The sequence below is a fragment of the Pristis pectinata genome, chromosome 9 (genome assembly GCF_009764475.1).
Source record: "Pristis pectinata isolate sPriPec2 chromosome 9, sPriPec2.1.pri, whole genome shotgun sequence".
NCBI classification, from domain to species: domain Eukaryota; kingdom Metazoa; phylum Chordata; class Chondrichthyes; order Rhinopristiformes; family Pristidae; genus Pristis; species Pristis pectinata.
The window spans coordinates 100,317,625-100,345,496 of NC_067413.1; the positions used below are offsets into that span (position 1 = coordinate 100,317,625).

The 27,872-nt window shown below is 40.9% G+C and overlaps 1 protein-coding gene across 1 annotated transcript; it reads left to right on the forward strand.

Annotated features, from left to right (window-relative positions):
* The first annotated feature begins 282 nt into the window (after positions 1-282).
* On the forward strand, positions 283-27,857 carry plekhf2 (pleckstrin homology domain containing, family F (with FYVE domain) member 2). The gene is made up of 2 exons (XM_052022926.1): positions 283-425; positions 22,784-27,857. The coding sequence occupies exons 1-2, from the start codon at positions 314-316 to the stop codon at positions 23,533-23,535; spliced, it is 864 nt and encodes a 287-aa protein (XP_051878886.1). The 5' UTR covers positions 283-313; the 3' UTR covers positions 23,536-27,857.
* Positions 27,858-27,872: the final 15 nt, after the last annotated feature.

Sequence of the window (27,872 nt, forward strand, 5' to 3'; positions counted from 1 at the left end):
TACACCGCCCCCTTTCCTGAAGTCAATGAGCAGCTGTTTTGGTTTGTTAACATTGAGGGAGAGGTTGTTGTCATGACACCAGGTCACTGGGCTCTCTGTGTCCTTCCTCAAGGCTGCAGTGGTGCAGTGGGCACGTCCCCATGTCAGCGGGCCGTGGCCTGCGGGCGGGACCTGCCTCTCACGTGACCCAGGAGGATTCCCGCCTCCCGCGCCCTCGGCCCCGCCCCCCGCCGCCCGGGCGACGCCTCACGTCGGTTGCCCGGGAATTGTGCGTGGCGACGTCGTGGGCGACGTGCGAGCGCTCGCCATCCTGATGCCAGTCCCGCCGCCGCCATATTGCGATCGGCGGCGGGCGGCAACTTGGCGAAGTGGCCCGCGGCACCGGGCGGGTCGGCGGCGGCGAGCGGGGCCCGGCGGCCTCAATGGTGAGTGAGCGGCGGGGAGGGACTGAGGGACGGTTCTCGCCGCGCTCGCTCGCTCGCTGGTAGAAGTGTCGCCCGTGTCGGTGGTAACTTGTCCCGGACGGGGAGCGGCGGCCCCTCCACCCCTCCCTCACCGCCCCCTCCCTCACCCTCCCCCCTCCCTCTCCCCCACCCTCTCCCCCCACCCTCTCCCCCCACCCCTCCCTCACCCTCCCCCCTCCCTCTCCCCCACCCTCTCCCCCCACCCTCTCCCCCCACCCCTCCCTCACCCTCCCCCCTCCCTCTCCCCCACCCTCTCCCCCCACCCCTCCCTCACCCTCCCCGCCCCCTCCCTCTCCCCCACCCTCCCCTCTCCCTCACCCTCCCCCCTCCCTCACCCTCCCCCCTCCCTCTCCCCCACCCTCCCCCCTCCCTCTCCCCCACCCTCCCCTCTCCCTCCCCCCTCCCTCTCCCCCACCCTCCCCTCTCCCTCTCCGCCCCCTCCCCTCTCCCTCTCCGCCCCCTCCCCCCTCCCTCACCCTCTCCGCCCCCTCCCTCTCCCCCACCCTCCCCCCTCCCTCACCCTCCCCCTCCCTCTCCCTCCCCCTCCCTCTCCCCCACCCTCCCCTCTCCCTCCCCCACCCTCACCCCTCCCTCACCCTCTCCGCCCCCTCCCTCTCCCCCACCCTCCCCCCTCCCTCTCCGCCCCTCCCTCACCCTCCCCCTCCGTCTCCCTCTCCCCTTTCCCTCTCCCTCTCCCCTTTCCCTCTCCCTCTCCCCTTTCCCTCTCCCTCTCCCCTTTCCCTCTCCCTCTCCCCTTTCCCTCTCCCTCTCCCCTTTCCCTCTCCCTCTCCCCTTTCCCCCTCCCTCTCCCCCACCCCTCCCTCTCCCCCACCCCTCCCTCTCCCCCACCCCTCCCTCTCCCCCACCCCTCCCTCACCCCCCCGTCCCCTCTCTCACCCCCCCGTCCCCTCTCTCACCCCCACCCCTCTCTCCCCCCCACCCCTCTCTCCCCCCCCACCCCTCTCTCTCCCCCCCACCCCTCTCTCTCTCCCCCCCACCCCTCTCTCTCTCCCCCCCACCCCTCTCTCTCTCCCCCCCACCCCTCTCTCTCTCCCCCCCAACCCTCTCTCTCTCCCCCCCAACCCTCTCTCTCTCCCCCCCACCCCTCTCTCTCTCCCCCCCCACCCCTCTCTCTCTCCCCCCCCACCCCTCTCTCTCTCCCCCCCTCACCCCTCTCTCTCTCCCCCCCCTCCCTCTCTCTCTCCCCCCCCCCCTCTCTCTCTCCCCCCCCTCCCTCTCTCTCTCCCCCCCACCCCTCCCTCTCTCTCTCCCCCCCACCCCTCCCCCTCCCTCTCCCCCCCACCCCTCCCCCTCCCTCTCCCCCCCCTCCCCTCCCCTCCCCCTCCCTCTCCCCCCCCTCCCCTCCCCCTCCCTCTCCCCCCCTCCCCTCCCCCTCCCTCTCCCCCCCCCTCCCCTCCCCCTCCCTCTCCCCCCCCTCCCCTCCCCCTCCCTCTCCCCCCCCCTCCCCTCCCCCTCCCTCTCCCCCCCCTCCCCTCCCCCTCCCTCTCCCCCCCTCCCCTCCCCCTCCCCTCCCCCTCCCTCTCCCCCCCCTCCCCTCCCCCTCCCCTCCCCCTCCCTCTCCCCCTCCCTCTCCCCCCCCTCCCCTCCCCCTCCCTCTCCCCCCCTCCCCTCCCCCTCCCTCTCCCCCCCTCCCCTCCCCCTCCCTCTCCCCCCCCTCCCCCTCCCCCCCCCCTCCCCTCCCCCTCCCTCTCCCCCCCCTCCCCTCCCCCTCCCTCTCCCCCCTCGTCTGTGAGGGGTCGGGTGGGGCGGGGGCGTTAACACTGTAACTTCAGTCGCGGGTGGTCCGACCGAGCAAATCACAGCGCGGGCGGAGCTGGGCGGCCCCCCCCCCCCCACCCCCGGGCCGGAGGGGTCCCGGTCTCCTGTCCGCCGCCCCCCACCCCTCCGGGTCTCCTGTCCGCCGCCGCTCCCCTCCCCTCCCGGTCTCCTGTCCGCCTCCTTTCCCTCCCTCTCTGGCTCCCTCTTCCCCCCCCCCCCCCGGTCTCTTTTCCCCCCCCCCACCCCCGGGTCACTGTTCCTGTGGTCAGATCACTGGCCCGGTTTTCATATTCGGGTTTTGCATCATGCATAATCCGTACTTTAAAGAAAGAAATGGAGACAAGGCGCATAATCACTGGTCTTCACCTTAAACTTTTTTTGTCACTGAAGTTTCACTAGCGATATTCGTGAGCCGCTCCCAAGTTTTTATAATTTTAGGTCACGTGTTAACTTTTTTTGGGAAAAAAAGTTTCTGGGTGTGTGCTTTCTCGCAGGACTGGTAATGTGAGCTTTTTCTGTGCGACTCATTATGCAGGTTGTCATACGCTGGAATTGTTTGTATTCAACGCTTGTATCTAATTTTCAAATAGATGGCCTTTAATATAATAGATGATTAAATTCCTTTGCCTGACACTTTTTAAAGTGTTTAACAGACTAGCAGTTGAAATAAAATTCGAAGAAAAGTTGCGTATTCCGCTTGTACAAGATGCATTATTGTGTCAACATTCCTTCCTGTCTTAACTTTGAATCAGGCCTCTAGCTACAAGGAACAAATTCAGGAAGCACTTTTTGCGAAGGATAATGGACATAAAGAAATCTCTCAACTTGTTGAATGGTGGATCAATTGAAATGGTTAATTAAGACCAAGATGGATAAACTTTGCTATGTATCATGACAGTAATCTGGAACAAGACAGATAATTGGAAATCAGTTATAGGTCAAACATTGGACATCAGGGGTATTTCGGTGATCTGTTCCCATTCAAGTGACCATGGTGGTCAATTTATGATTACTCTGACATATGATTAGTTGGCATTGTATGATGTAGTGTATTAATTTCTGGTTATTGTTGTTTCAGAATGACTTATTGATCAGAACATTTATAATTTTAAGGTTTAAAACTGCATTACAAAACTATTTACTTTGAAGCAGTTTTAAATATAGCTCTTAAAAATAAGAGCAGGCTATTTGACCCCTCAAGCCTGTTCCACCATTCAATAAGATCACAGCTGATTTTCCTGTCCAGCAATCTGTTGATTTCAATTTTGAACAAGATAAATGCTGGTGTTTCCACGGCCCTGTAGGGTAGAGAAATCCATAAGTACTAGACTCCACCATCTGAAGAAATTTTGCCTCATTTCAGTCTTAAAACAGCCTGTGCATTTTGGAGCTGCTGACCCCCTAGTTCTATACTCCTCAGCCAGGGAAACATGCTCTCTGTATCTGCCCTGTTGAGCCATCTATGAACTCTGTATGGCAAAGGGGGTTTGTGGTAATGTTGATTGATAAAGCTCTATTTTAAAAGTTGGGAATTTTTGTTTTTCACCCCTTGCAGTTTATATCAGTGACACAAGACAATCGATCTATCAAATGGGTACATTAGCATTGCACAGTAATTGCCTCTGGGCATCCAAATTTAGTTTTGGAACACTAAATGCCAAATGAGTTCTGGAATGAAAGCTTAAATTTAGACTTGGCAGTTGTTTAAAAACTTGCCATCTTGGTTGCTTTCCATATGGAGTTTGGGCATTTTCCCTGAGTGATTTGGTTTCCTTTCACTTCCTGGTTGTTGGATGGTAGGATGGCTACTGCAAGTTACCTGTGGTGTATATTGGTGGCAGGAGGATCCAATGGTTGGGGGGTGGGGGTGGGGGCTGCTGTTGGCGGAGAGGGATTTGATGGGAATGTGAGAGAGGTTCAGTGGGAGAATAGAATAGACTAGAAGGCTAAATGGCCTCTTGTATCATAAGAAAGTTTGAGATTCTTCAAAAATTAGTAGTATATTCAAGGTAAAATTTAATGCCCACTTTGAAATGAAAAGCTCTGCAGGATCAATTTCAAATCGTAACTTGTAATTGAATCAGCATAACTTCCTTTCCCCCACCCATTACATGTGTTTTTTTAAAAAGAAAACCACAATCCTTTCTGGTGTAGTCAAAGATCACACAAGTTTATTTTTGAGATGAACTTTACTTTTAGCCTTTGAGCTCCTGTAGAATAACAAATTAAGACGGGTCTTGGCACTTTCAGAATGAACATCATATTGTATCTTGCAAGAGAATTCTGTTCCTATGAAGCCAACCTACATGCTCTGCTTGAAATTACTTTAGGGCTAACTATCCTTAGAATTTCTAAATCAAAACAATCTGTATTCTGATTTTGAAGGAAGCAGGTCATGCATTGAAAAATAAAGATTAGTCTTTATGCTAAAAGTAATAAAGGGAGTATAGAATAGTTTAACAAATCACCCACAATAAGCACTTCTGTGGAAAAAGCATGGGGCATGTAAGTGTAATACTGGTTGTGACCAAAATTCTGTTGATTTCATTTTAGAAAATATCTGGCCAGCTACAAGTTTTTTGGGGTAGAGAATTCTAAAAATTCATAAATCTTGGAAATCTTGGTGCTATTATTATCTGTAGTTCTGGAATTTAGGAATTTCCAGTCAGGGGAAATAGCCTAATGTTAAGAACTATCACCTGTCAAGGATTTTGTTTCCAAAGGATCTCCTGTCATTCTGAACTCTAAAGAATATAGGTCTATTTTACTTCATGTTATTGATAACATTACAATTTAAGTACTCATCAGAAACTTCTCTCATCAGCTCCAATTAACAACCACTCACTACTTCTGAAGTAACAGTTTGTCATGTGATTTGTAAAGGAGCTTTTGGGAAAATATTTTGGCCCAGTTTGATGCCCATCAAAATCCAAGACTGATAATGCACAGACAAGCAATATTAATGAGGCAGACATTCTTGTTCAAATGGCCAATGTGTAGAGTCATTGAGAGAGACAGCATGGAAACAGGCCCTTCGGCCCATCGTCCATGCTGACCATCAACCACCCATTTATAGTACTGTAGTAGCAAAAGAAAAGTTCACATTATGGTAATTTTAAATCAAAACAAAGATTGAGCAAATTGGTTTCAGTTGCAATGGATGGAAGCATTTTGTGGGTAAAATATTTCTGAAGAGTTTTGAAGTTGTCATATAATGTAAATCAAATCTCAAAACTATGGACAAAAGACAAACTTTGTTTTGTTATTACATTATTTAATATTGGATAAAACATTCCTATTTCTGCCATTGTTCATGGTAAGAACAGTAATGCAGGTGTATACTTTCAAATTGAAATTTGATAGTGCTATGTGTTGCTGAAATGTTTGCCCAGTTCAGTTGTAGATTGCAGACGAGAGCCACCTCGAATTATTAGATCAGAGGTAACAAATTAGAATGTAAACTTAAATCAAGTGTAAAGATAACATTTGAAAAGCTCAGCCTTTTGGTAACCACTTAAGTGTGGCATTGTACATTTGGTATGTTAAGCAGGATTAACCATGACTGAGATTTTGAATGGAAATGTTACAGTAATTTGTACTGTATGTAGACTTTGTATATAGCACAGCATAGTGCAACTCATGGAACATCTTTGTGCAACATTTTTCTCGTGGGTGTGGGATCAAAAATGTCACCACAAAGATTTAGCTCATGGTGGCGGTGCCAACTCTTTAATTATCTGGTTCTTTTCCCATTCTCATTTCACTGAAAGTCATTCTAGTAAGCAGACTGCAGAAAACTCAGTCTTGCAAAGAACTTGTAAATGTAATTAACCTCAAAGTTGTTGGGATTTAGAGTTTGGGTATGAAGTTATCTGATGGGAAGAAAGCCATGGTACTTGTTAGAGGGAACCTTGCACAGTTAGGATGTGGGTGGGGTAATGCTACTAAGTTGGGTGACTCAAGGTTCCTTCATGATCACAACTATGTCTAAGCTAGATAATCAGATTTAGAACTAACTACAAAAAATCAAGCAGAGTCAACTAGGCTGGAGAAAGCAGTAACGTAAGGCATTTTGTAATTTAGGAAATTAGATACAAATGTTGGAAGGATAATTGTGAGGAGCTTTAACCTATATATAGAGAGGGCAAACCAAATTAGGAGTGATTTTGTGGAGGATGAATTCATGGAGAATATAAGAGAAGTTGGCAATTCTTAAACTGACTTTCTGATCATATTTTCCCTTCCTCTCATTTTCTTGAAAGCCATATCAAGTCAGGGAACTGCAGAAGACTTGGACTTCCATAGAATTCTTGTATGAAAGTACAACATACTGTGTAGAAAACTAATGAGGCAGCAGGCTATTTTGGATCAAGTTTAATGTAAAGAGAGGTTAATTGCTAATTTGGTTGAGGGGCCTTTTAGAGAAGAGTGATCATAATGTTATATCAGGATTAGAAATGATTTTGGCCTAATTTGAAACAAGGGTTGTAAAACAGATACGCATTCATCTGGGTAGCTAGGGCAGATTGGGAAACTACTTTAAAAAGTATGACAGTAAACAGACAATGGCTAACTTTTTAAAGAGTTAACACTTGATTTATAGATAACATATGCTTTTTAAGACACACATCCAGCAGGAAAAGTGTCCCAGTCATGCTCAATAGTATTAAATAAAAAGAAAAGTCTTATAATATTATGAGAAAAAACAGTAAGCCTGAGGTTTGGGAAAATTTAACAATTCAACAAAGGAGGGCCAAGGCATTCATAAAGGGAAAGTAGCAAACAAGAGGCCAGCAAGAAAGATAAAAATGGGCTTTAAGAGCTTCAACAGATGTGTTAAAGCAAAAGATTAGCAGAAGTTAATGGGGGTTCCTTACATGCTGGGACTGGAGAAATTATATCGGGGAAAAAGGAAACGGCAGCAAAATTAAATATTTTGTATTTGTGGAAGATAATGCAGAAGTAATGGCAACCTACAGATCTAGAGTGAATTATGACTTCACAGAAAATTGTATTGTGAAAACCAAGATGATAAATCCCCAGGACTTTTGAAGTAAGGAGATAGTGGAAAATTTGGTTGCTGTTTTCCAAAATTCCATAGGTTGTTGAATGGTTCTCACAGATTGGAAAGTATCATATCAAGTCTTGCCATTAAAAATGAGGGAGAGCAAAAATGGGGATGAGCCTAACAGAAGTAGGGAAAGTGCTGGAAACTGTTTTTATGTTAGTGGCAACTGATAACTCAAAATGATACTATTAAGACTGGGCAGAATCAATATGGGTTTATGGGAGGGAAATCTGTTAAATTTTTTTGAGGTTGTAACTAGCAGGATAATGATGAACCTGTGAATCTGCTATTTCAGAAGGCCTTCAGTGAGTTACCATATGAGATTAATCTAAAACTTGCGTATGTGGTTTTGGAGGTAATATACTGGCATGGCTTGAAGATTGGTTAACAGACAGAAAATAGAGTAGGATTATAGATGATGAGATGATTGTCCATTTCCTCATTGAACTGTTTAGTTGCAAGAAAGTCTGGAAAAGGTTGTCAAGGTTTGCCCCAAGCTGCTGCAAAACAGAGTTTGGATCTACAGGCTGTTCCCAGGGATGCATACTGAATCTAACATCATGTGCTGCTGGAAGATGATGAGCTTAGTGAAAAATGCATCTTGGTCTGCCCAAATCCTGTTGGTCTTCTAGTACAAGGAGATGTCCTTGTGCAAATGCTGCTAACTGGCATATTCCAAGGTGTCGGTGTACCTGCTGAGGGATGCATTGAAGCTCGATGCAGCCACTGCCAAGGTTCTGAGTAGAAGGGCCAGAGTCTATGGTCTGCTGCCACTGTGCACTGAGGGGCTGAGCCTTGTGAAATGGTCTCTAATGTTTCATGGGTGCATTGTTTAATGAAGAAATGTGGTGTTGATGCACTTTAAGATAATGTATTGAATTGATAGTCAATGAGCATGGAGAAAGATATGTCTTGATTGTATTTACTGTACATATTAAGAATAAAGTATTTTTTTGAAACAAAAGCAATCATCGAATCCAATTAGAGGCTGGAGGTTCCTGACAGAATAGGTGAGTTTGAATTGGAGGCAGTGCAGTGTTCTGCCTGGGCTATCTGAGTAGTGTTCAGTTCCAGCAAGAATTACATTTGAAGAATTGGAGGTGATGTAGTGAGTAGTCCCTACTGCTGAAGCCATTGACCACAATGATGCATTTCCACTTTTCTGTGCAGAATGAGACCTTCAAGAAGACTTTGTTGATAATTAGTTCGGGTAATAGGCCAAAGGTTCAAGATGGTAAAAGACAAATTAAGTGTTAACATAAGGACGTTCTTCCTACACAGTTGTATTGAATATATAGATTTGTGGAAATGAAAACCTTGGAAATATTTAACAAACGATCATCTGCTAGGGAAATGAATATGACACTTTGATATGGATAAAGCAAGTGATGGGTTCCTTTAATGGTTTGAAACTTGCTGAAAGCACCTTGCTGCTGATTGTAGGAAGGCTGGATGAAAGCATCTGGAACCTGTGTTGTGGCATGGCCTTGTATAATCTGGTCCAGTCATGTGGGTGACCAAAATAATCTTTGTCAATGAAATGACAGCAAGAAATCCTAGATTGACAGCTTTGCCGTCTACCATGCCTGTTATGCTTTTTGAATGCTCCTGACATTTAGAAGCATTCAAAAGCTGCTAATGTTCAAATAACGTTTTAAATGTTTAAAACAAAAATAAAAATTGATTAAAACTTTTCTCAATAATTAAAACATTAAAAAATGTTCAAATACAGTAAAACTCCACTAATCTGACATGTTCAGGACTTTGCTGGACTGGTAGATTTTCTGGATTATTGATGTTAATCCTGTTAATACTGCAACATGCTTTTAATTCATGTTTTAGATATCATGCAATAGAATGATAAATTTTCTAGTGAACTCACTGAGTTTAAAGGGAGCACATTGAGAAATATTTAGAAAAATCTGACTTTTCTTATTCTTCAAAGACCTAAAATCTCCATTGAAATGATTAGGTTCGTGGAACCAGGTTCAAATTCTGTGGCAGTTTTCCCTTGATGATTGCTACAAGTCTCGGTATGTTCATGCTCTGCTGTTGGATTCCATGTAGATTCCAGCAACAGAACACATCTGAGAGTTTGATTAGTGACACAGGATTTCTGTGGAGCTGCTGGCATTTTCCAGCTAGTTTATTTGGTATTGATTAGGATTCCTAACCTTCTGATATAAATCTCCTTAAACTATCAGTGATTAAATATAACTACTTAACGATTTACTAAAGTAATAATGTTACCTCTGTAGTATTTTTAAATGGCTTTTGGACAATTAGTAAATAATGATGCTCAGAACTACTTGCATTATTCCACCTATGGCCCAACCAGTGTCTTAAATTAACTGAATTCTATTTATAGCAGAGTAGTGACTTTAGTAGGGAATGAACATGTTTGTGCTGTGTGGGAGAGCTGTAAATTCCTAATTACCCTGTTAAATGCCCAACAATAGGGCAACACATCCTCTTACAGTACATTTTTTATTTGCATAGAAAAACTGTGTTCCATCTCATGATGAAAGGATGTACCTGCTTTTTATATCCCTCTGAAAAATTCATAACACTTTTATTTTCACTGTTATATACACACTCGTGTTTTGAGTACATCTGTGTAGCCACTATATTTCCAGGCCCTTAATATTACAGTATTAAACTTATTAAGCTATATCCTTTTTAAACTACACTTAACGTAGAAGTAGCAATGTTCACTTTTTTTAAGAAATGTTTTCAGTTAGGTTGAGCTCTGGAGGCAGCAAGGTGCTTTTTATACTTTTAGATAATTTGCAGAAAACAAATATACTTTTAATCAGTACATCAGTGTGTTGATGGTAGGGGTGGAAGGCATCTTTTCAAGCAGAGATCTGCATGAAAACTAAAGTGTTTTATTTCTTTACAATGCTACGGGTAATGTTTAGAATCTGTTATGACTGTATTTTTGCAACTAAAGTAAATTCTGTTGGCCGTGGCTCAATAGTAGCATTCTTTCTTAGGCAGTGTAGTAGGGAAGGGTTAAGTTCCACTGAGCACAACATCCAAGCAGATGTTTCTCTGCTGAGGAAGTGTTACTGTACTGTTACAAATGTTCTGTTTCCAATAAAGCAAAACATTAAGGCCTTGCCTTTCTTCTCATGACACTGTTTTGAAGTACAATGAAATTATTTTGCTGTCCCAATATTTATCTCTGAATCAAGATCAATAATAACCAGAAAATCTCTGGTATGCAATTTGGCTGCCACTTCTGAATATTGCACCAGTAACTGCAATTTAAAAGGTCATCTGTAAAGTGCTTTGGAATGCCATAAGACCATGAGCGACATACAAATACAAATATTTTATTTTGTTCTTTCTCTTAATATTTTTGTCTAGTGATTAAATATATGGTCAGTCTGAATTTATTCATGGAGTCATTCTCTCACTTGTGAAGATATTGTAACAAGTAACGTATGAATTTGCTGAGACTGAAAAAAGTCTCTGCAATAAACTCAATATTGTGGACAGAATCTCCACAATATTGAGGTTAAACACTTGTTGCTACTTGTATGCATGTCATATGGTAACTTGAAGCAAGAAACAAACACAGTTGAGATTAACAGTAAATGTGCTGTTAGGGAAATATGGTGGCACATTGACTAAATTACTGGTGTTAGATCTTGGGGCTTATTCAGTTGATCTGAAGACATAAGTTTGATGGCACATAGGAAGTTTAATAAACATGGAATGAAGTACTAGGTAACACTAATTATGAAGGTATTGGGTGTTGTGAAATTCTCTCTGCTTCACCATTCTCCTTTTGGGGGGAGAGGGGGAAGCCATCCTTGCCTTATTTGTTCAATATTTAATGTTGAACTTGCTAATCTGGTTGACCCTTGACTGTTTCTTTTAAGATGACCCAGAGCCACTTAGTGGCAGTTAGTGATGGACAATAAATGGTGGCAATACCACATTCCATGAACAACAAAAAGTTGTGTCACTTAAAGTTAATTTCACTAAACGGCAAGTCACTGACTGCTGCTTCATTGACTGGCATCAAATTCTTGTCTTTATGGTAGATGTGGGCAAAACTCAAAGTTGAGTCTTATTCATTCCAGCTGAAATAACAGTATTAATAATTGCCAATCATCCTCTGATATTGAAAATTAACCTTGCAATTGTCTCATTCCTTCAACCAGTTTGCCAGATGTGCTGAGTGATCTGCCCCTTTGCTATTAAGGCAGTATGATTCTAATTTATTGCATCTGTCATAACTAACAAAATGTTGATTTGAATTCAGTATTTCCCCACCTAGTAGAGCATGTAAATTATTCTGTTTACTCTGAAGAGTAAATGGGAGTATGCATGTTATGAAATTTACGGTTTGATGATAATGCAAAATTTTAAATTTCATTTTCATAACATAAACAAGAGATTCACACGGCCTTTTGTTCTTGCTCTGCCATTTAGTGTAATTATTTGCTGATCTGATTATTGTTTCGGCTTCACTTTCCTGGCTGATCGCCATAACCTTTGATTCCCTTATAATTTGAAATCTGAGTCAACCTTAAATACACATTGGAGCTAATTGTGCTTCTGTGGTTAAAAGGAATTGGTAGTATTTAGCATCTCCCCCAAAACAAGGGTGGGGTGTGGTGTGGTGAGGGCCATCTGTAATTTGGCAACTGAGGCCAATGCTGCCTAGGTCTTGTGCCTTGTTAGGTACAGATGGTCAGCTCCATCTTCTCTCAGTATCAAGCCCAGGTCAGTGCAGGTGAGTGAACCAATGGTGGTTGGCCAGATTCAGCATGCTATGGCATTGAAAGATCTCTGGGCTAGGGAATTGACACAACCCTTGACAACTTCGTTTTAACTAAGTAGCCTGTTATGGTGATACTTCCTTTGAAACCCACCTTCTAAATTCTCCCACCTGGGGAAACCTCTTCATGGTATCTACTCTTTCAACAACTCAATGTTACATTTCAGTAAGATTACTTCAAGGGACAATTGGCCTAATCAACTCAATTTTTCCATTCAAGGCAAACCCTTCATCCTGGGAATCAATCAAGTGAAAGTCTGCACTGCTTTCAATGCAAATATATCCTTTAAAAGGGAGACCAAAAGTGTGCTTAGTATTCTAGATATGGTCTCACCGAGGCCCTGTACAGTTTCGACAGGATGTTAGTGCCTTCGTATTCCACCCTCTTGCGACAATGCCAATGCATCCACTGTCTTATAGGATCTTTGGATGCAGGCCATCCAGTGCAAGAGGTTTTATAGTTCAGTGATGGTTTTAACTTTTTTCTTTCCCTTTTGTCTACTGACAAGTTTTTTGGGAACTTTTTTTTGTGGCTTTGTCAGTGAAGATAAATACAAAATGTTTATTTTAAGGTAATACTATTTCTTGTTTTGGCCCTTAAGGAACCAAATTATTATAATAACCCTTATTATCCCACTGGAGGAGGTCATTTGATCCATCAGTTTTCATTTAGTTCATCAGAACCATGTTAGTTCCCAATAGGGCAATACCATCAATCTAATTCTTTTCTTCCCATTCTTCCCCACCAGCCCACCTCGTTCCTGTAGTCCTGCAGTTTTCTCTCTCTCTCTCTCTCTCATACCCTTCTGATTCTTTTGCCAGTTAGCTACACAGGTAATTTAGAATACCAGCAAGTCTTTGGGATTTTGAAGGGACTGCAGAAGCTCACGTGATCTTGGCGAGAATACGCAAGCTCCACATTTCCCACCCAAGTGCATTCCTGGGAATGTGAGGCAGCAGTGCTAACCACTGTGTTACCATTCCATCCTATTTGTCTATTTCCTGATGGTGTACCTTTTGGATCATCTCCCTTTTTCAATATTTTAATCATTGTTTGCATCTAAAATTCTACTAATCCTCAGGCCTACAGCTACCTTTTGCAACATTCAGTGTTTTCTTTGGATTTAATACTGTCCTTAGCCACAGATGGATCCCTTTTCTGGTAGAGTTTCAGCTCAAATATACATTTTTGTTGAAGATTATGAAATATTTCTTAATTCTGAGGATGTTGCAAGAATAGAAAGGTTTGTGGGTTTTTACCTAAATCCTTGAAGGTAGCCAAGGACATTGAGAAGGCAGTTACAAAGCCCAGTTTTACAAACCTGATTAGACTTCAATTGAAATGAGGTATAAAATTGAGCCCTGCATTTTGGTAAAGACCTTGATGGTACAGAAGATGCTCTTGTTTCATATCCATGTGGTTAACTAAGTTTCAGACTCTTGCATTGGACCTTGGTTTGTCACTGTGAAATTCCAGCATGATGTGATCATTATTTCCCAAAGTGATCGCTAATTATATACATTTCTAAGAAGTACTTTCAAATGAAATCATCCTAAAGGCTACCTATGCCAAATTGATTTACCAAACCAAATCAAGATAAAAGCCACCCACAATTATGAATTATCTTTTTTTAAAACCCCTTATTTCATGATCAACAGTGTAGCTGTTGTAAGGGGGCTTACAGATTATAGCTGACAATATAGCTCCCCAGTAGGGCCCTGGGGAGTGTTGTAGAACAGAGGAACCTAGGTGTACAAGTATATGGTTCCCTGAAAGTGGCGTCACAGGTAGACGGCGGTGAAGGCGGCTTTTGGCACGGTGACTTTCTTCAGTCAGAATGTTGAATATAGAAGTTGGAATGTTATGTGGCATTTGTACAAGGTGTTGGTTAGGCCACATTGGGAATATTGTGTTCAGTTTTGATCACCCTGCTATAGGAAAGATGTGATTAAGCTGGGAAGAGTGCAGAGGATCTTTACAAGGACGTTGCCAGGACTCGATGGACTGAGTTATGGAGAGAGGTTGAGAAGGTTGAGACGTATTCATCGGAGTGTAGGAGAATGAGGGGTGATCTTTATAGAGGTGTATAAAATCATGAGGGGCATAGATAGGGTGAATGCACAGTCTTTTTCCCAGGGTTGGGGAATCAAGAACCAGAGGGCATGGGTTTAAGGTGAGAGGGGAGAGATTTAGTAAGAACCTGAGGGGCAGCTTTTTTCACCCAGTGGTAGTCGGTAAATGGAATGACCTGCCAGAGGAAGTGGTTGAGGCAGGTGCATTAATAACATTTTAAAAAGTAGTTGGACAGGTACATGGATAGGAATGGTTTAGAGCGATATGGACCAAACGTGGGCAAATAGGACTAACTTAGATAGGAATCTTGGTTGGCATGGACCAGTTGGGCTGAAGTGCTTGTTTCTGTGTTCTGACTTTTAATTCTTTCCTTTTTTGTCTCCAAGCAAACTGATATTAGTTGCTGATGTTCTGTACCAGAATCCTATAATTGATCTTTGTTTTAAAGCCAACCCATCTCCCTTGCTATTCCACCTATTCTTAAACTCGGGGTACCTTGGAATATTAAGTTTTTAGACATTGTAACTACATCTCTGTACCATCTGTTAGATCATTCACATTGCACTGTTTGTACCACTAGTTCATTTGCTTTGTTTTGAAAGCTTTGTATATTTAGAGGCTTTAATTGTGACTTTATTTTGACCCTATTTGCTGCTGCACTTTATATGCTTCCTGTTGTGCTCTGCTGTCTACTAATTGTATTGTCACACTGGTCATGTCTTTTTTTCTTTTACTTTTCTAAATTTCCCTGGCACAACCTGCCAATGATTATACTAAAACACTGTCTGTAGCACTGGTGATTCAATGAACCCCAGTGTGATTCCAGCAGGATGGTTCTTTTTTCCCCACTATTGATACCAGTGCCTCATGAATTGAAATGCATCTCGCCCTCATCACACTGAGCCATGCTTTCAACTCCTGCCTTTAAGACACTATACTAATTTCACCCATGGCTTGGTTAATTAGAGATTATAACTTTTGGTCTTCTAATTTAAACCGTAGAACCTTAGATTCTGTATTCCTCTGCAAAACTCTCATTCCTACCTCTTTGTGGATCATGACAACTGGGTCTTCTCCTTCACACTCTATAAGTTCCTTTTTAACAAGGAGGACAAACTTAATTCTGTCTCTGGGCAAAGAACTCGGCCTTAAAGATCTGCTTTCCTCTGAAGATTTTTCCATACCACTACTACATTTTTACCCCAATCACCACCCTGACTTTCTCTCTTCCTTACCCCCGACCCCCAGCCCCCAACACACTGCCACTGTGACCAGTTTGCAGCCCCTGATCTCACAACATAAGCTACAGAGCCCTATTTATACCTGCCTGTCACATGCATGGGTGAGTCTCCTCCAGCATTACTTACTGTCTTCCTGAAGAGAGTGGCTCTAATTTATCCACACAGTTCTTTCCAGCATGGCATGTTTGATTATGTAATTTACAAATTGTTTTGGAAGTAATTGGGATTCTCTTTTTAAACTCTTAAGTATAGTTGCACTTCGTTGCTAGATCATTATCTTGGTTGATTTATCCTGTACTTTGATTTGCTTTCAATTAGTTATCTATTTTAAATGCTTGTGGCTTAGATGTGTAATGACGTGTTAGATAGCAGAGGAAGTGCAAAATACAATCACATGCCAACTTGCATGGTTAACTTTCAACTGATTAAGATTGAACCATTTTAGGTAATTTGTCCAAACTGCCTCTTTCCCGTTTCTAAATGATCACTATTCCTTATTTTCCTCCCATCTAATGTGAAATTCCTAAACTGAAACTTTCTATCGTATTTGCACCAGCTACTCCAAGTAGGAATGAATGTCACATTGGGGGGACCAAAAACTGCTTGCTTCCCCTTTCCTCCCTTCCCCAATGCTTCATTGAATTTATTACCAACTTTCCCATGTGACAGACTGTAGTTTCTCACTGCCAACCCTCCCTTCCGGCTCCTTGGATGGAAGTGGAAATAACTTAACATCTATCCCTTCACACCCTTCCAAATAGCACCTGGTCTATTATCTTGTGTGGCTGCTTTTACTATATATACAGGGGCTCCCTGGGTTCCAGAAGACCTGACTTGCAGAGAACCAACTTTACGCAAATTCTCCAATAAATTTTTAAAAGCATTTTTCAAGACAGGAAAGTTAGTTACAGAAATGAAAACATCTTCACGAGTTATGGGATAGGATAGCAGCTAATTAATTTAAAAGACAACAAGTCTTCAAAAAAACCTGTTTACATGTAAGATCCCTGCGTTAATCAACAGATATACTGTCTTTAAGAATGTAACTGCTGATTCACAGTGGGGGGAGGGGGCACTTAAGAGATTTGCCTTGTCAGTTTCTAAAGCAAATGTTTTCTATTGACACTTGTAAAATACTTTATCAAACAATGTAACATCCACTGATGCTTTAAGGCCATCAGAACTAGCCATTCTGATTCTGTTTCTTTGTAACTATATGGGGAAGACAAATGTTCATGTTAATCAACCTTCATTGAAATTGTTCTTTTCTGACGTGTTGGGGGAGAGAAGAGGTGGAGGGATCAGTTTATGGACAATTCTCAGGAACAGAGTACCCCAGCAATTGCCTATATTAATATTTTTAGAACTTTTGGAGCCCCTTCCAAATTTAAGCTCTGATTTTCCAAAGAGTAAGGAGTTAGTCTTGTACCAAGATGCACCACTTCACACTTAGCTACTTTACAATTAATATGCTGTTTTAAAACAATTTTCAAAGCTTAATGCCATGTTATATTTTGTCTTTGCTATAAGTTCCAGTTAACTTGCATCTGTAAATTTTGATTGTACTTCTGTTTCCTGAGTCAAAATGGTGAACAGTAGTTAACTTCCAGTCCCTGTAGAATGTTTACCAACTTTTGCCTATCTCAGTAAATGAACTCCACTTTGTGTTGCAGCCAGTTTGCTATCCAATCTGTCAATTGTGTACTGATACCATATTCACTCAACTTGGTCATTATTCTGTTATGTTACTGAAGTTCTTTTGGAGCCAAGGTCCCTCATAGTAGGGTGATCCAGAAAATTAAGATGCATGGGATCTACAGTGATTTGGTAATTTGGATTCAGAATTGGCTTGCCCAGAGAAGACAGAGGGTAGTAGTGGAGGGGTGTTATTCTGACTGGAGGTCTGTGACAAGTGGTGTTCTGCAGGGATTGGTGCTGGGGCCTCTTGTTTTTGATGTATATAATGACTTGGATGAAAATGTAGATGGGTGAGTTGGTAAGTTTGCAGATGATACAAAGATTGGTGAAGTTATGAACAGTGTAGAAGGCCATCAAAGAATATAGCAAGACATATGGACAGAGAAATGGCAGTTGGAGTTTAATCCAAGCAAGTGTGAGGGGTTGCACTTTAGGAGGTCAAATGTAAGGGGAAATTATACAGTTAATGGCAGGATCCTTAACACTGATGTATAGAGGGATCTTGGGCCCCAAATCCATAGCTCTGAAATTGGCCAACTAGATAAGGAGGTAAAGAAGACATGGCATTCTTGCTTTCATTGGTTGGGGCATTAGGTATAAAAGTAAGGAAGTCATCTTGAAGCTATATAAAACTTTGGTTAGACCACACTTGGAGTATTGTGTGCATTTCTAGTTGCCTCCATCCAGGAAGGATGTGGAGGCTATGGAATGGTTGCAGAAGAAGTTTGCCAGGATGCAGCCTGGATTAGAGGATGTGTGCTATAAGGAGAGGTTGGACAAACTTGGGTTGTTTTCTCTGGAGGGTTGGAGGCTGAGGGGAGACATGGTAGAAGTCCATGCCATTATGAGAGAGAGAGATTGGTTAGATAGTCAGAATCTTGGTTTCGGTTTATTATTGTCACTTGTACCAAGGTACAGTGAAAAACTTGTCTGTATGAATGGTATGCAAGTCCAATTTATTGCACGGTACATTAAGGTAGTACAAGGTAAAATGATAACAATGCAGAATAAAGTGTTACAGTTACAGAGAAAGTGCAGTGCAGGTAGACAGTAAGGTACAAGGTCATAACGAAGTAGGTTGTGAGGTCAAGAGTCTGTCTTATTGTACTAGGAAACCATTCAATAGGATCTCCCGGTTCGTCCATGGTTTCTTGTTGGGAACACCCAGATTGTCCTCTTTGCTTTACAGTCCTCACACACTTTTTCCCAGGGTAGAAAGATCAAGTACTAGAGGACATGCATTTAAGGTGAGAGGGGGAAAGTTTAAAGGAGATGTGCAGGACAAATCTTTTTATTTACAAAGAGTGGTAGGTGCTTGGAATGGGTTGCCAGGGGTAGTGGTGGAAGCAGTTATGGTTCTGGCTTCTAAGAGGCTTTTTGATAGACACGTGAATATGCAGGGAACAGACGGATATGGCATCCTGTTTGGCACAGGCATCATGGGCCGAAGGGCCTGTTCCTGTGCTGTACTGTTCTATGTTCTGTTCTTTTGAAAATCCACTTAAGCTACAAATGTTGCAGCACTCTTGCTGTTTCAAGGAATCTGAGAAGATTGATTAAGCCTTTTGAAATCTGTGGTGATTATTCTTTTTTAATATTCTATCGCATATACTGTCTTTACAACCACCAATATTAAGCTGCAGGGTTACAAGAATTTGCATCAGCTCCCTTTTGAATATAGAAACTTCATGCAAGGATACTAGCTAACAGTGGCTTAACTAAATTAATATCTACAATTCAATTATATTTTTCCATTTTTAATTTTACATTCCCTTATGTGATTTTTAAACAATTTTATCTTTCCTGGTTTATTTATGCTCAGTTTGTAAAGGGCTATTCTGATTTGTTGAGGAACTGGAGCAAACCACAAATTTCCTGTAAGATGTGCTGCACTGGATATGATAACAGCAAGTTGATGTTTAAAAACAGTGAAGAATGTTGCAGGCAGCTGTCAGCATAATGATCTCCTTTGTTGCTGACCACAAAATCCAGGCAAATATATCTCTAATTTTTGTGTAAAATGGTCGTCCTGGAAACTTGTCATTATGAACCTCTAGTGTACAAGGAATCAGGTGTCAACAGTAAGAGGAACCATGATTGCTGGGCAATACTTGAAGAAAATTCAGTTGCAGATGAATGTGTGGAAATTGAATAACATACTGAAAGTGTTTGACTTCGAATTTGGAAGATTTATTATTTTTATCACCCAATTTCTTGGGTTAGAATGGCATGTTTCCTGGTGCTCATCTCTTTTAGGAGATGGCTGTGTAGAAGGATGTTGTGAATATTGCAGCAAAGGTTAAATCTACATAACTCGCAAGTTAACTAGAAAGCCCTTATAGATGTAGTGGTCAGCAGGGGATGTATTTCTTACAGCTCTGCTAGTAATTGATCAGTTGAACTGCCAATCAAAAGTACTGCTGCCCTGTGTTAGAAATCCTGTAGCAGAATCCCTTGGGGTCAAATGATTCCAATTATCTCAAGGGCAGTGTGTGCTGAACACTCTGCTAGCTTGGATACTGAGAGATTCATCCAGCTGTAGAATGGGAATTGATTATTCTGTGTCCATAGTAATTTTGAAGGGTTAATGCCATGTCCAATAATTGCTGAATGCCTGCTTGCTACTATTAAGTTTTTAAGAATAACATGCCTCTACAGGAAAACTGTAGTTATTAAAATTGGTATATTTGAGTACTTTCAAAATGGTTTGGGATCACTCCTACGGGGAAGGTGTGTATTGGTTAGCAGTCAGTTGGAATTTTCTAGCTCTCCAACCAATCAATTTTAAGGCATTTCGAATTTTGAGTATAGTTATAGAGTTGTGTCTAACAGACGTCTTAAATGCCCATAATAATTATGGGGAAGATTGTGAGGTCATGAAGTTGGTATTTTCCTTGGAGTCCTTATCAGGATGAACCAACTGAAAGATTTCATCAGGTATTTTACCCATTCATATATAAAATTAAATGAACAAAATAAAACTGAATAATTTGTTATTTGCTGTCACTTTACAATCAAGTCTAACCTTTGAAGACTAATATTCTGTAAGGCATATTTGTGTGAGTTAGCTTAAATGTAGCACCATTCTCAATTTTTTTAGTAGCTTAGTGGATAACATCTGGTCTGACATGTCATGCCAATTTGCTCTCAGCTGTCTGTCCACTTAATGGCTATCCTCCATATACATGTTATTCCCTTTTAAAAGCAGTTCAGGATTCTGCCTCCATTGCTTCTGGTTGAACATTTCAAGATCGAACAAGCACTAAGCTATCCCTTTATTATGTATTCACCAGGTATACTCAGAAGATTACCTGTACATTATTGATTTGCACTCTTAGTGGTGCAACTTATGTCCTCTTCCTCCACCTGTCATTAAATAAAATTCCTTAAGTAAGCAAAACGCTATAATACGGCAACACAGGAGACCATTTGGCTCACCGAGTCCATGCCACCTCCCGACAGAGCAGTTCTCAGTCTCATTCCTACCTCCTTTTTGTTACCCTGTGGCCCTGCAAGTCATGATCTCTCGCATGCCCATCAACTCCTCTTTGATTATTTTGCCACTTCCCTACACCATGGGGCAATTTGCAGTGGCCAACTCCCTATCAGCACATCTTTGTGATGTAGAAGGAAACCAGAGTGACCTGTGGAAGCCTACTTGGTTACAGAGAGAGTGCATATTCCATACAGACTCTGAGGTTGGGATCGCACCCAGATTCCAGAGCTATGCAATTGTGCTGCTTCAGTGGTTTCATCCATTGTTAAAAAATCTGTCATTGGTCCCCACTCCAGGGCCTTGAGCACTAAAATCTAGGTTGACACTGGTACTGCAGTAATCAAATATGTTGTCTTTGGGACATCAAACTGAGACCTTGTCTGTCTTGGAAAGAACAAAAAGGATCCCATGACACTTTTTCAAAGAAAAGCTGAGGAGTTATTCCTGGTCTCCTAGGCAAAATTTATCCTTCACTCAACATTACTAACAAACTATTTAGCTATTACTTTGTTGCCATTTATTGGAGCCTGTTCTGTGCAAAATTCCATAGATTTTAGAACTCTTCCTGCTGATTGAAAGGTAACAAATGTAACCTCACTTTTTAAGAAAGGTGTGATGGTGAAAACGGGAAACTATAGGTCAGTTAGCCTGAATCTATAAATAAAAAGTGGTAATAGTGTACTTGGAAAATAAGATGCCATTATTAGGCACATGTACATTAAAACACACAGTGAAATGCATCTTTTGCGTAGAGTGTTCCGGGAGCAGCCCACAAGTGTTGCTGCACTTCCGGCGCCAACATAGCATGCCCACAACTTCCTAATCCGTACGTCTTTGGAATGTGGGAGGAAACCGGAACACCCGGAGGAAACCCATGCAGACATGGGGCGAACGTACAAACTCTTTACAGACAGCAGCCGGAATTGAACCCGGGTCACTGGTGCTGTAGTAGTGTCACACTAACTGCTACACTACTGTGCATGCCCATACTGTTAGACTTGGACAGAGTCGAAGTGGATTTGTGAAGGGGCAATAATATTTGACTAACCCGGAATGGTTTGGAAGTTGTAACTAGTACAATAGATATGGGTATGATAGTTGTGTATTTGGATAAATGGAAGACATTTGACAGTGACACAGATGAGATTATTAAACAAAACTAATGTACGGTGCTGATGTGGATTGAGGATTGATTAATGGGCAAAAAACCATAGAAATAAAATGTTCACTTTCTGGTTAGGAGGCTGTGGGGTACTGCAGGGATTGATCTTGAACCCCTGCTGTTCACAATCTATTTCAGTAATTAAGATGAGAAGATCGTGTAATTTATCCGGAATAGCTGATGGCACATTGTGTTATGAGGAGGTTATAGTGAAGTTACAGAGGGGTATGTAGACAAGTTAAGTGAGTGGGCAAAGGAAATAGCAGTTTGAATATAATGTGGAAAAGTATGAGTGTAGAAAAAATGGAATTTTTTTAAAATGGTGCGAGATGGAAAGTTTTTGGTGTGTAGAGGGATGTGGTTGTACTTGTACATCGCTGAAGTTAACATGCAGTTACAGCAAGCAGTTAGGACCACAAGTGATAACTTGGGCATAATTGCAAAAGAGGAATTGAGTACAAGAGTAGAGATGCCTTGCTCAAACTATTATAGGATCCTCGTGAGTCTATGTCTGGAATATTGTGTGCAGGTCCAGTCTTCCTACATAAGGAAGGATATATTTGCGAGTGTAGGACCCTGGTGAGGAGTTGCAGTTGAAGGCTCACTACTAGATTGATTCCTGGGATGGCGGGTGTGTTTTAGTAAGAGAGATTGTGGGGTGGGTCTATATACTTGTGGATTTGGAAGAATGAGAGGTGATCTCTTTGAAATGTGCAAAATTCTTACGAGGCGTATGCAGAGCGGATGTTTCCTCTGACTGGAATGAATAGAACAAGGGGTTTCCAGTCTCAAAATAAGGGGTTATTTCTCAAAATAAAATGATGCAGCAAATGAGAGTTCGAATGGTCCATTTCTCGTGCAATTTCTTGCTTTGTCATTTAGCTTTTCCTATAATACTGCAGTGACATCCTTGGAGAGTGCTAGATTTCAATTAGCTGCTGTTTTACCTTTTCAAGCCAAGCGTTTGATAGCTAATACCTTTTTAATTTGTCTTTTTACCTTGCAGAAAGCAAGATGGTGGACCGCTTAGCAAACAGTGAGGCAAATGCTCGACGCATTGGCATGGTTGAGAGCTGTTTTGGAGCAGCTGGGCAACCCCTGACTATACCTGGTCGGGTACTCATAGGTGAGGGAGTTCTTACAAAGCTTTGTCGAAAGAAGCCAAAAGCCAGGCAGTTTTTCTTGTTTAATGACATCCTTGTGTATGGTAATATTGTCATCCAAAAGAAGAGATACAACAAACAGCATATAATTCCATTGGAGAATGTTACAATTGATTCCATTGAAGATGATGGTGACCTGCGTAATGGCTGGCTTATTAAGACTCCAACCAAATCCTTTGCTGTTTATGCTGCCACAGCTACTGAGAAATCCGAGTGGATGAATCACATTAACAAATGTGTTACTGATTTGCTGTCAAAAAGCGGAAAAGTACCCAGTAATGAGCACGCTGCAGTCTGGGTGCCTGATTCGGAGGCAAATATATGTATGCGTTGTCAGAAAGTCAAATTCACACCAGTCAGCCGTCGACATCACTGCCGCAAATGTGGATTTGTTGTGTGTGGGCCTTGTTCAGAAAAAAGATTCCTCCTACCTAGCCAGTCTTCCAAACCAGTGCGTGTGTGCTCTTTCTGCTTTGATTTGCTTTCTACTGGACAACTGACTGCAACTCTTCCAAATCGTTCTGAGTTTTACCGCGGATCCCTTCAGTCCCCTAGAAATTTATCTGATGACGATGATGATGACAGCAGTGATTAAAAGTGAAATGTCAACTTTGGTATTTAAGTAATTGGAGTTAAAACTTCAAATGAGCAGTTTTTTTGAGGTCTATTAACTTCCCTCAATGTTTCTCTTGTGACATTAGCCATAAACTATACCTGCAAACCTTAAAACAAAACTTGTGCCTAACTGTTCAATATACTAATGGTATCTGCTCTACTTCTGCAGGGATGCATTGCTGACTGCAAATTATCATTCTTAGGCTGGTTGTAACCATGATCTTTTTGAGTTACTTGATTTGCTTGCAGTACCTAAAAATAAATAAATCTTATTGCCCTCGGTTTGTATTATTATTTTCTTTTATTTTCACTAAAGTTTAAAATGAAATTAAAAGCCCTCAAATACTGCTGTGAAAAGGATTTCAGAGGAGTTTGCAATTTAATATAAATGGAGCAGGATGTAAAGCACAACATTTCTAAGTCAACTTCAGATATTGTTGACTCTTGAATTTTAATATTGGCCAATTTTACACACACAATCTTGGCACTTTGTAGTTTGCAGTGAAGCTGGTTATATTGCGCTGTAGCAGAAATAAGTGACTAAGATGAATAAATTTGGAAAAGCTTATCTGACATTGTGCGCTTCTAAATTGAGACCTTAACAAGGGAGGTGTTCCTGTTAAAATATTTTCCCCTTTCAAATATGGTGTCCTGTTCCATGTAGTTTTAAAAAAAACATTTTAAGGAACTCAGCTGGATATGATGGGATACAGATTTAGTCTTTTTTTTCGTAAACAGCTCTGAAACCATTTTAGAAAATGTCATGGAGCAATTGTCATAAAATCAAGATTACTTTTGAAAGTTAATTTTTAATATTAAATCTTCATTGATTATTTATAGAATGCTTTTTGTGTTGCAGTTACTTTTTAAATTAAGCTTTATAAATTGAGCAAAAGTCAAAAATAGTGTTCTAGTTCACAGTAACAAGGTCACCTGCACACCAGGCCCCTCTAAATTCTTGAAGGCTTGTTAATTTTTAGAATAGGAGAAGAGCTGAGAATTGACTGCACATTGGCACTTAATTTACATAATAGTTTTGTCACTCTGTTCATCCCTCTGCAATGCTCCTTTGTATGGCACATCTAATACTTTGGCTGATACTTTGATTTTCAGGCTTGATGCTTAAGCAAATATGAATTGTGCTACATTAAACTATGGAATATCCATTGCCTCACTGTACTAACTAACTGAAAAACAAGATTGGAATATTGCAAGTTCATTGATTTTTCTTCTGTACTTGGGAACAATCCATTTGTCAGTGCCACTTTTTGATCACAAATTTGAAATACTGAGATCCAGGTGTACATATATACTTTAGCGTCTGTTTAATTGAAACACTCATAGTTAGATTAAACCTAGTAATGGATTTGAAGGCTTCAAGGATTTTGCTTCAAACATTGATTTATAAGGTTCCAGACTAATCTTACTATTAGTAAGATTTATTATTGCCAAGGCAATTAGCTGAGAATGTTAAATATGTGTTTATGAATTGCAGATGGTAGAAATCTGTAATAAAAACACACAATGCTAAAATTTGCAAGTCAGGCAGCACCTGTAAAGAAGTTAATGTTTTGGGTTGATAACTTTCATCAGAACTGATGAAAAGTACCAGGCTGGAATGTTAATTTTGTTTCTCCCTGCACAGATGCTGACACAAGCTGCTGAGTTTTTCTGGTGTTCTGTGTTTTTATTGTGAGCAATTTGGTGTGGTTCGTGGTTGAGTAGTGGGGCATTCTGAAATTGACAGTTTCTTTAGAGACCATGATTTGTCTTGATGTAACAGTAATGCAAGGAAAACAGGTCTGTTGCTCATTGGCGATGTTTTGCATGGAGTTTTCTGTAAATTGTTCTGTAGTGAGGGGACAGTCTCGTGTAGAACTGTTCTTTCACTTTTGATTTTGTAAATGAGTCAAATTTATTTTTAAAAGAAGTCAAAATCAAACATTTAAAATAGTACTTTATTATTTATAACACCACTTGCAGTGTATGATGCAAGTTTGTGATAAATGGCACGTTCAGTAGAAAATCTAATGTCTGCTTTTTTTAAAAAGAAACTAACATATGGTAGCTGACTTAATGAGAGAAAACATTTGTTATGAAAGGCAGTGATGGCAGGCTTCCATTATTCTGCAAATATAATTTCTACAAAATCTGCTTTGTTTTTACACACTGTTTTTATGTCCAGTGACCTGGATATACTGAAGTCTCTATCCACTGTGATACTGTGGTTTACTGTGTGGTAATATTAAAAGTGCACCTAAAAGTCATGTTCAGTCTGTTCAGGCCTTATCCACCCTCTCATCTTGACCAAACTAAACTAGTGATTCACATTCTGACCCACTGCTAAACCACTTGTGTTTACATTCGCTCAGTAGATCTTGGGTTGGGTTTCATGATGCTATAATTAGCAGTATTTGTAGCTAGCTGTTGAGAAGAAAAAGCTAACTAACAGTTGGCATACTCATTTTTAAGCATGTGCTGAAATTTTATTTGCTAGAAGATGAAACCTGCTAATTGCATTTTTTCTTTACGTTTAGGTTAAAATTCCTTTGGTTCCTTTGCCATTACACAGCGGGGCATATTCCCCTTGTGCTTGTGTCAGAGCAAACATTTTTTAATAATGTGGCATAGCATAGTTTTAATAATTACCTGTTCTGTTTCCCCAGTTTCTTTCCCTTTCCATTTAGTCAGTAAAAGTGTGATGAAATGTTTTTAAAATTACAACTATTGTTTTTCCTTTGATAACTCCATGAATACATCACAAGTATTGAGTAATCTCCATTTTGATTGTCTCATTTTGTAATTGCCTCAGTATTTAAATATACAGAGGTGCCTTATTGGGCTTAAATGGGTTATTTGATATATAGTGGATAGACATGAGGGACTTTGTTTTTGAATGTGGTTGATCCCATGAATGCAAATTAAGATTGCTCACTTTATCTACATTTATAAAATATAGAAATAATAGCACACTGAAAATCTTTATTCAGCATTGTTCAGATGTACTGATATCCTGCATTTCAACAATGCTAGTGAACTACATTGCAAAATAGTTTTTGGTGCCTCTGCACCTGCAGCTAGCTTTAGGTGCTAAAGTCATACTGTGGCATGACTGCGTGAGGTCAGCCAAAATTCTAAAGATTACACTGACCTGAAATCCTGAGAATCCACTTTGTTAATTGTTTGTAGTTGCTCAGCAAGTGAATTCTGTGGATCTATAGAAAACGTTTCTTATTTCTTTTGTACAATTCCTCTCCGTTCCTTATTGTACATTCAGTTGATAAAAATTTGTGTTACTTCCAGCTATAATGAGCTATTGATTAAACTTTGCAGGAATGAAATTGAGATGTTCTAAAACTGAAAATCTTGTTTTCTTAAGCTAACTTTCTCAGGAAAAATTAGTGTGCAAAGGGCACATATTTTAAGATTTATAAAATGAACTTTATTTCTATCGTCTCTTTTGGCTTCTGGCTTACAGATTTGATCTAGAAATTGCTTTAAAATTATTTTGTCAAGCTCTTTTTGTATAATACTTTTTTTTCGAAGTTTGGCACTTTATTTTGCTTCAGTAAGGATCCTACAAATATAAATGTGATGTCTTGTATTCAAGTTGTTTCTTGCATCTGTAGAAGCTGAGTCTTGCACTATACTGCACAGAGTTGGAACATCGCTCTACTTTTAATACAGTATGAAATGTTTAAGTACAGTTAATTATGATTAAAGAAGTTATTACTTTTTGAATTGTATATGTTGGTGTGGAATGCTTCCAATTACTCATTTTCCAAGTTTCAGATTTAGAGGTTTTACTGTTTATTATTCTTGGTGATGTCTAAACATTATGAAAGGGCTCAGTATTTTGTAACAGATATATATTTTGTTACATAATATATTGCATTGCTTACCTAAAATACTTTTATTGGATATCTGACACTAATACCAGGTTTTCTGAAGTGTTGATGTAATGTAGGATGCATATTAGGCTGCATCTAAAATTGTCTTTAAAATGGTTCATCTTAATATCTAATATCTTTACAATTTTTTTTGTGACCAGTTACTCAGATATCGGTGTTTCAAGTTGTACAGTTATCCTGGGGTTTCTACTGTCTGTATTGTAATCATTCCTTTTTTCCTGTTCTGCAGTGCAAGAAAATATGTGTAGTCTGCTTGATCACATTTGTGTAACATTTTTGAGAATGAAAAATATCTCCTTTACAAATTGGTGGGGAAATTACTCATGTTGGTTAGGGAAACTTTGTCTTTTAAATTTGTCTTCTAAATGTAACTAATAAACTGATTATTATATTTGTGTATTGGACT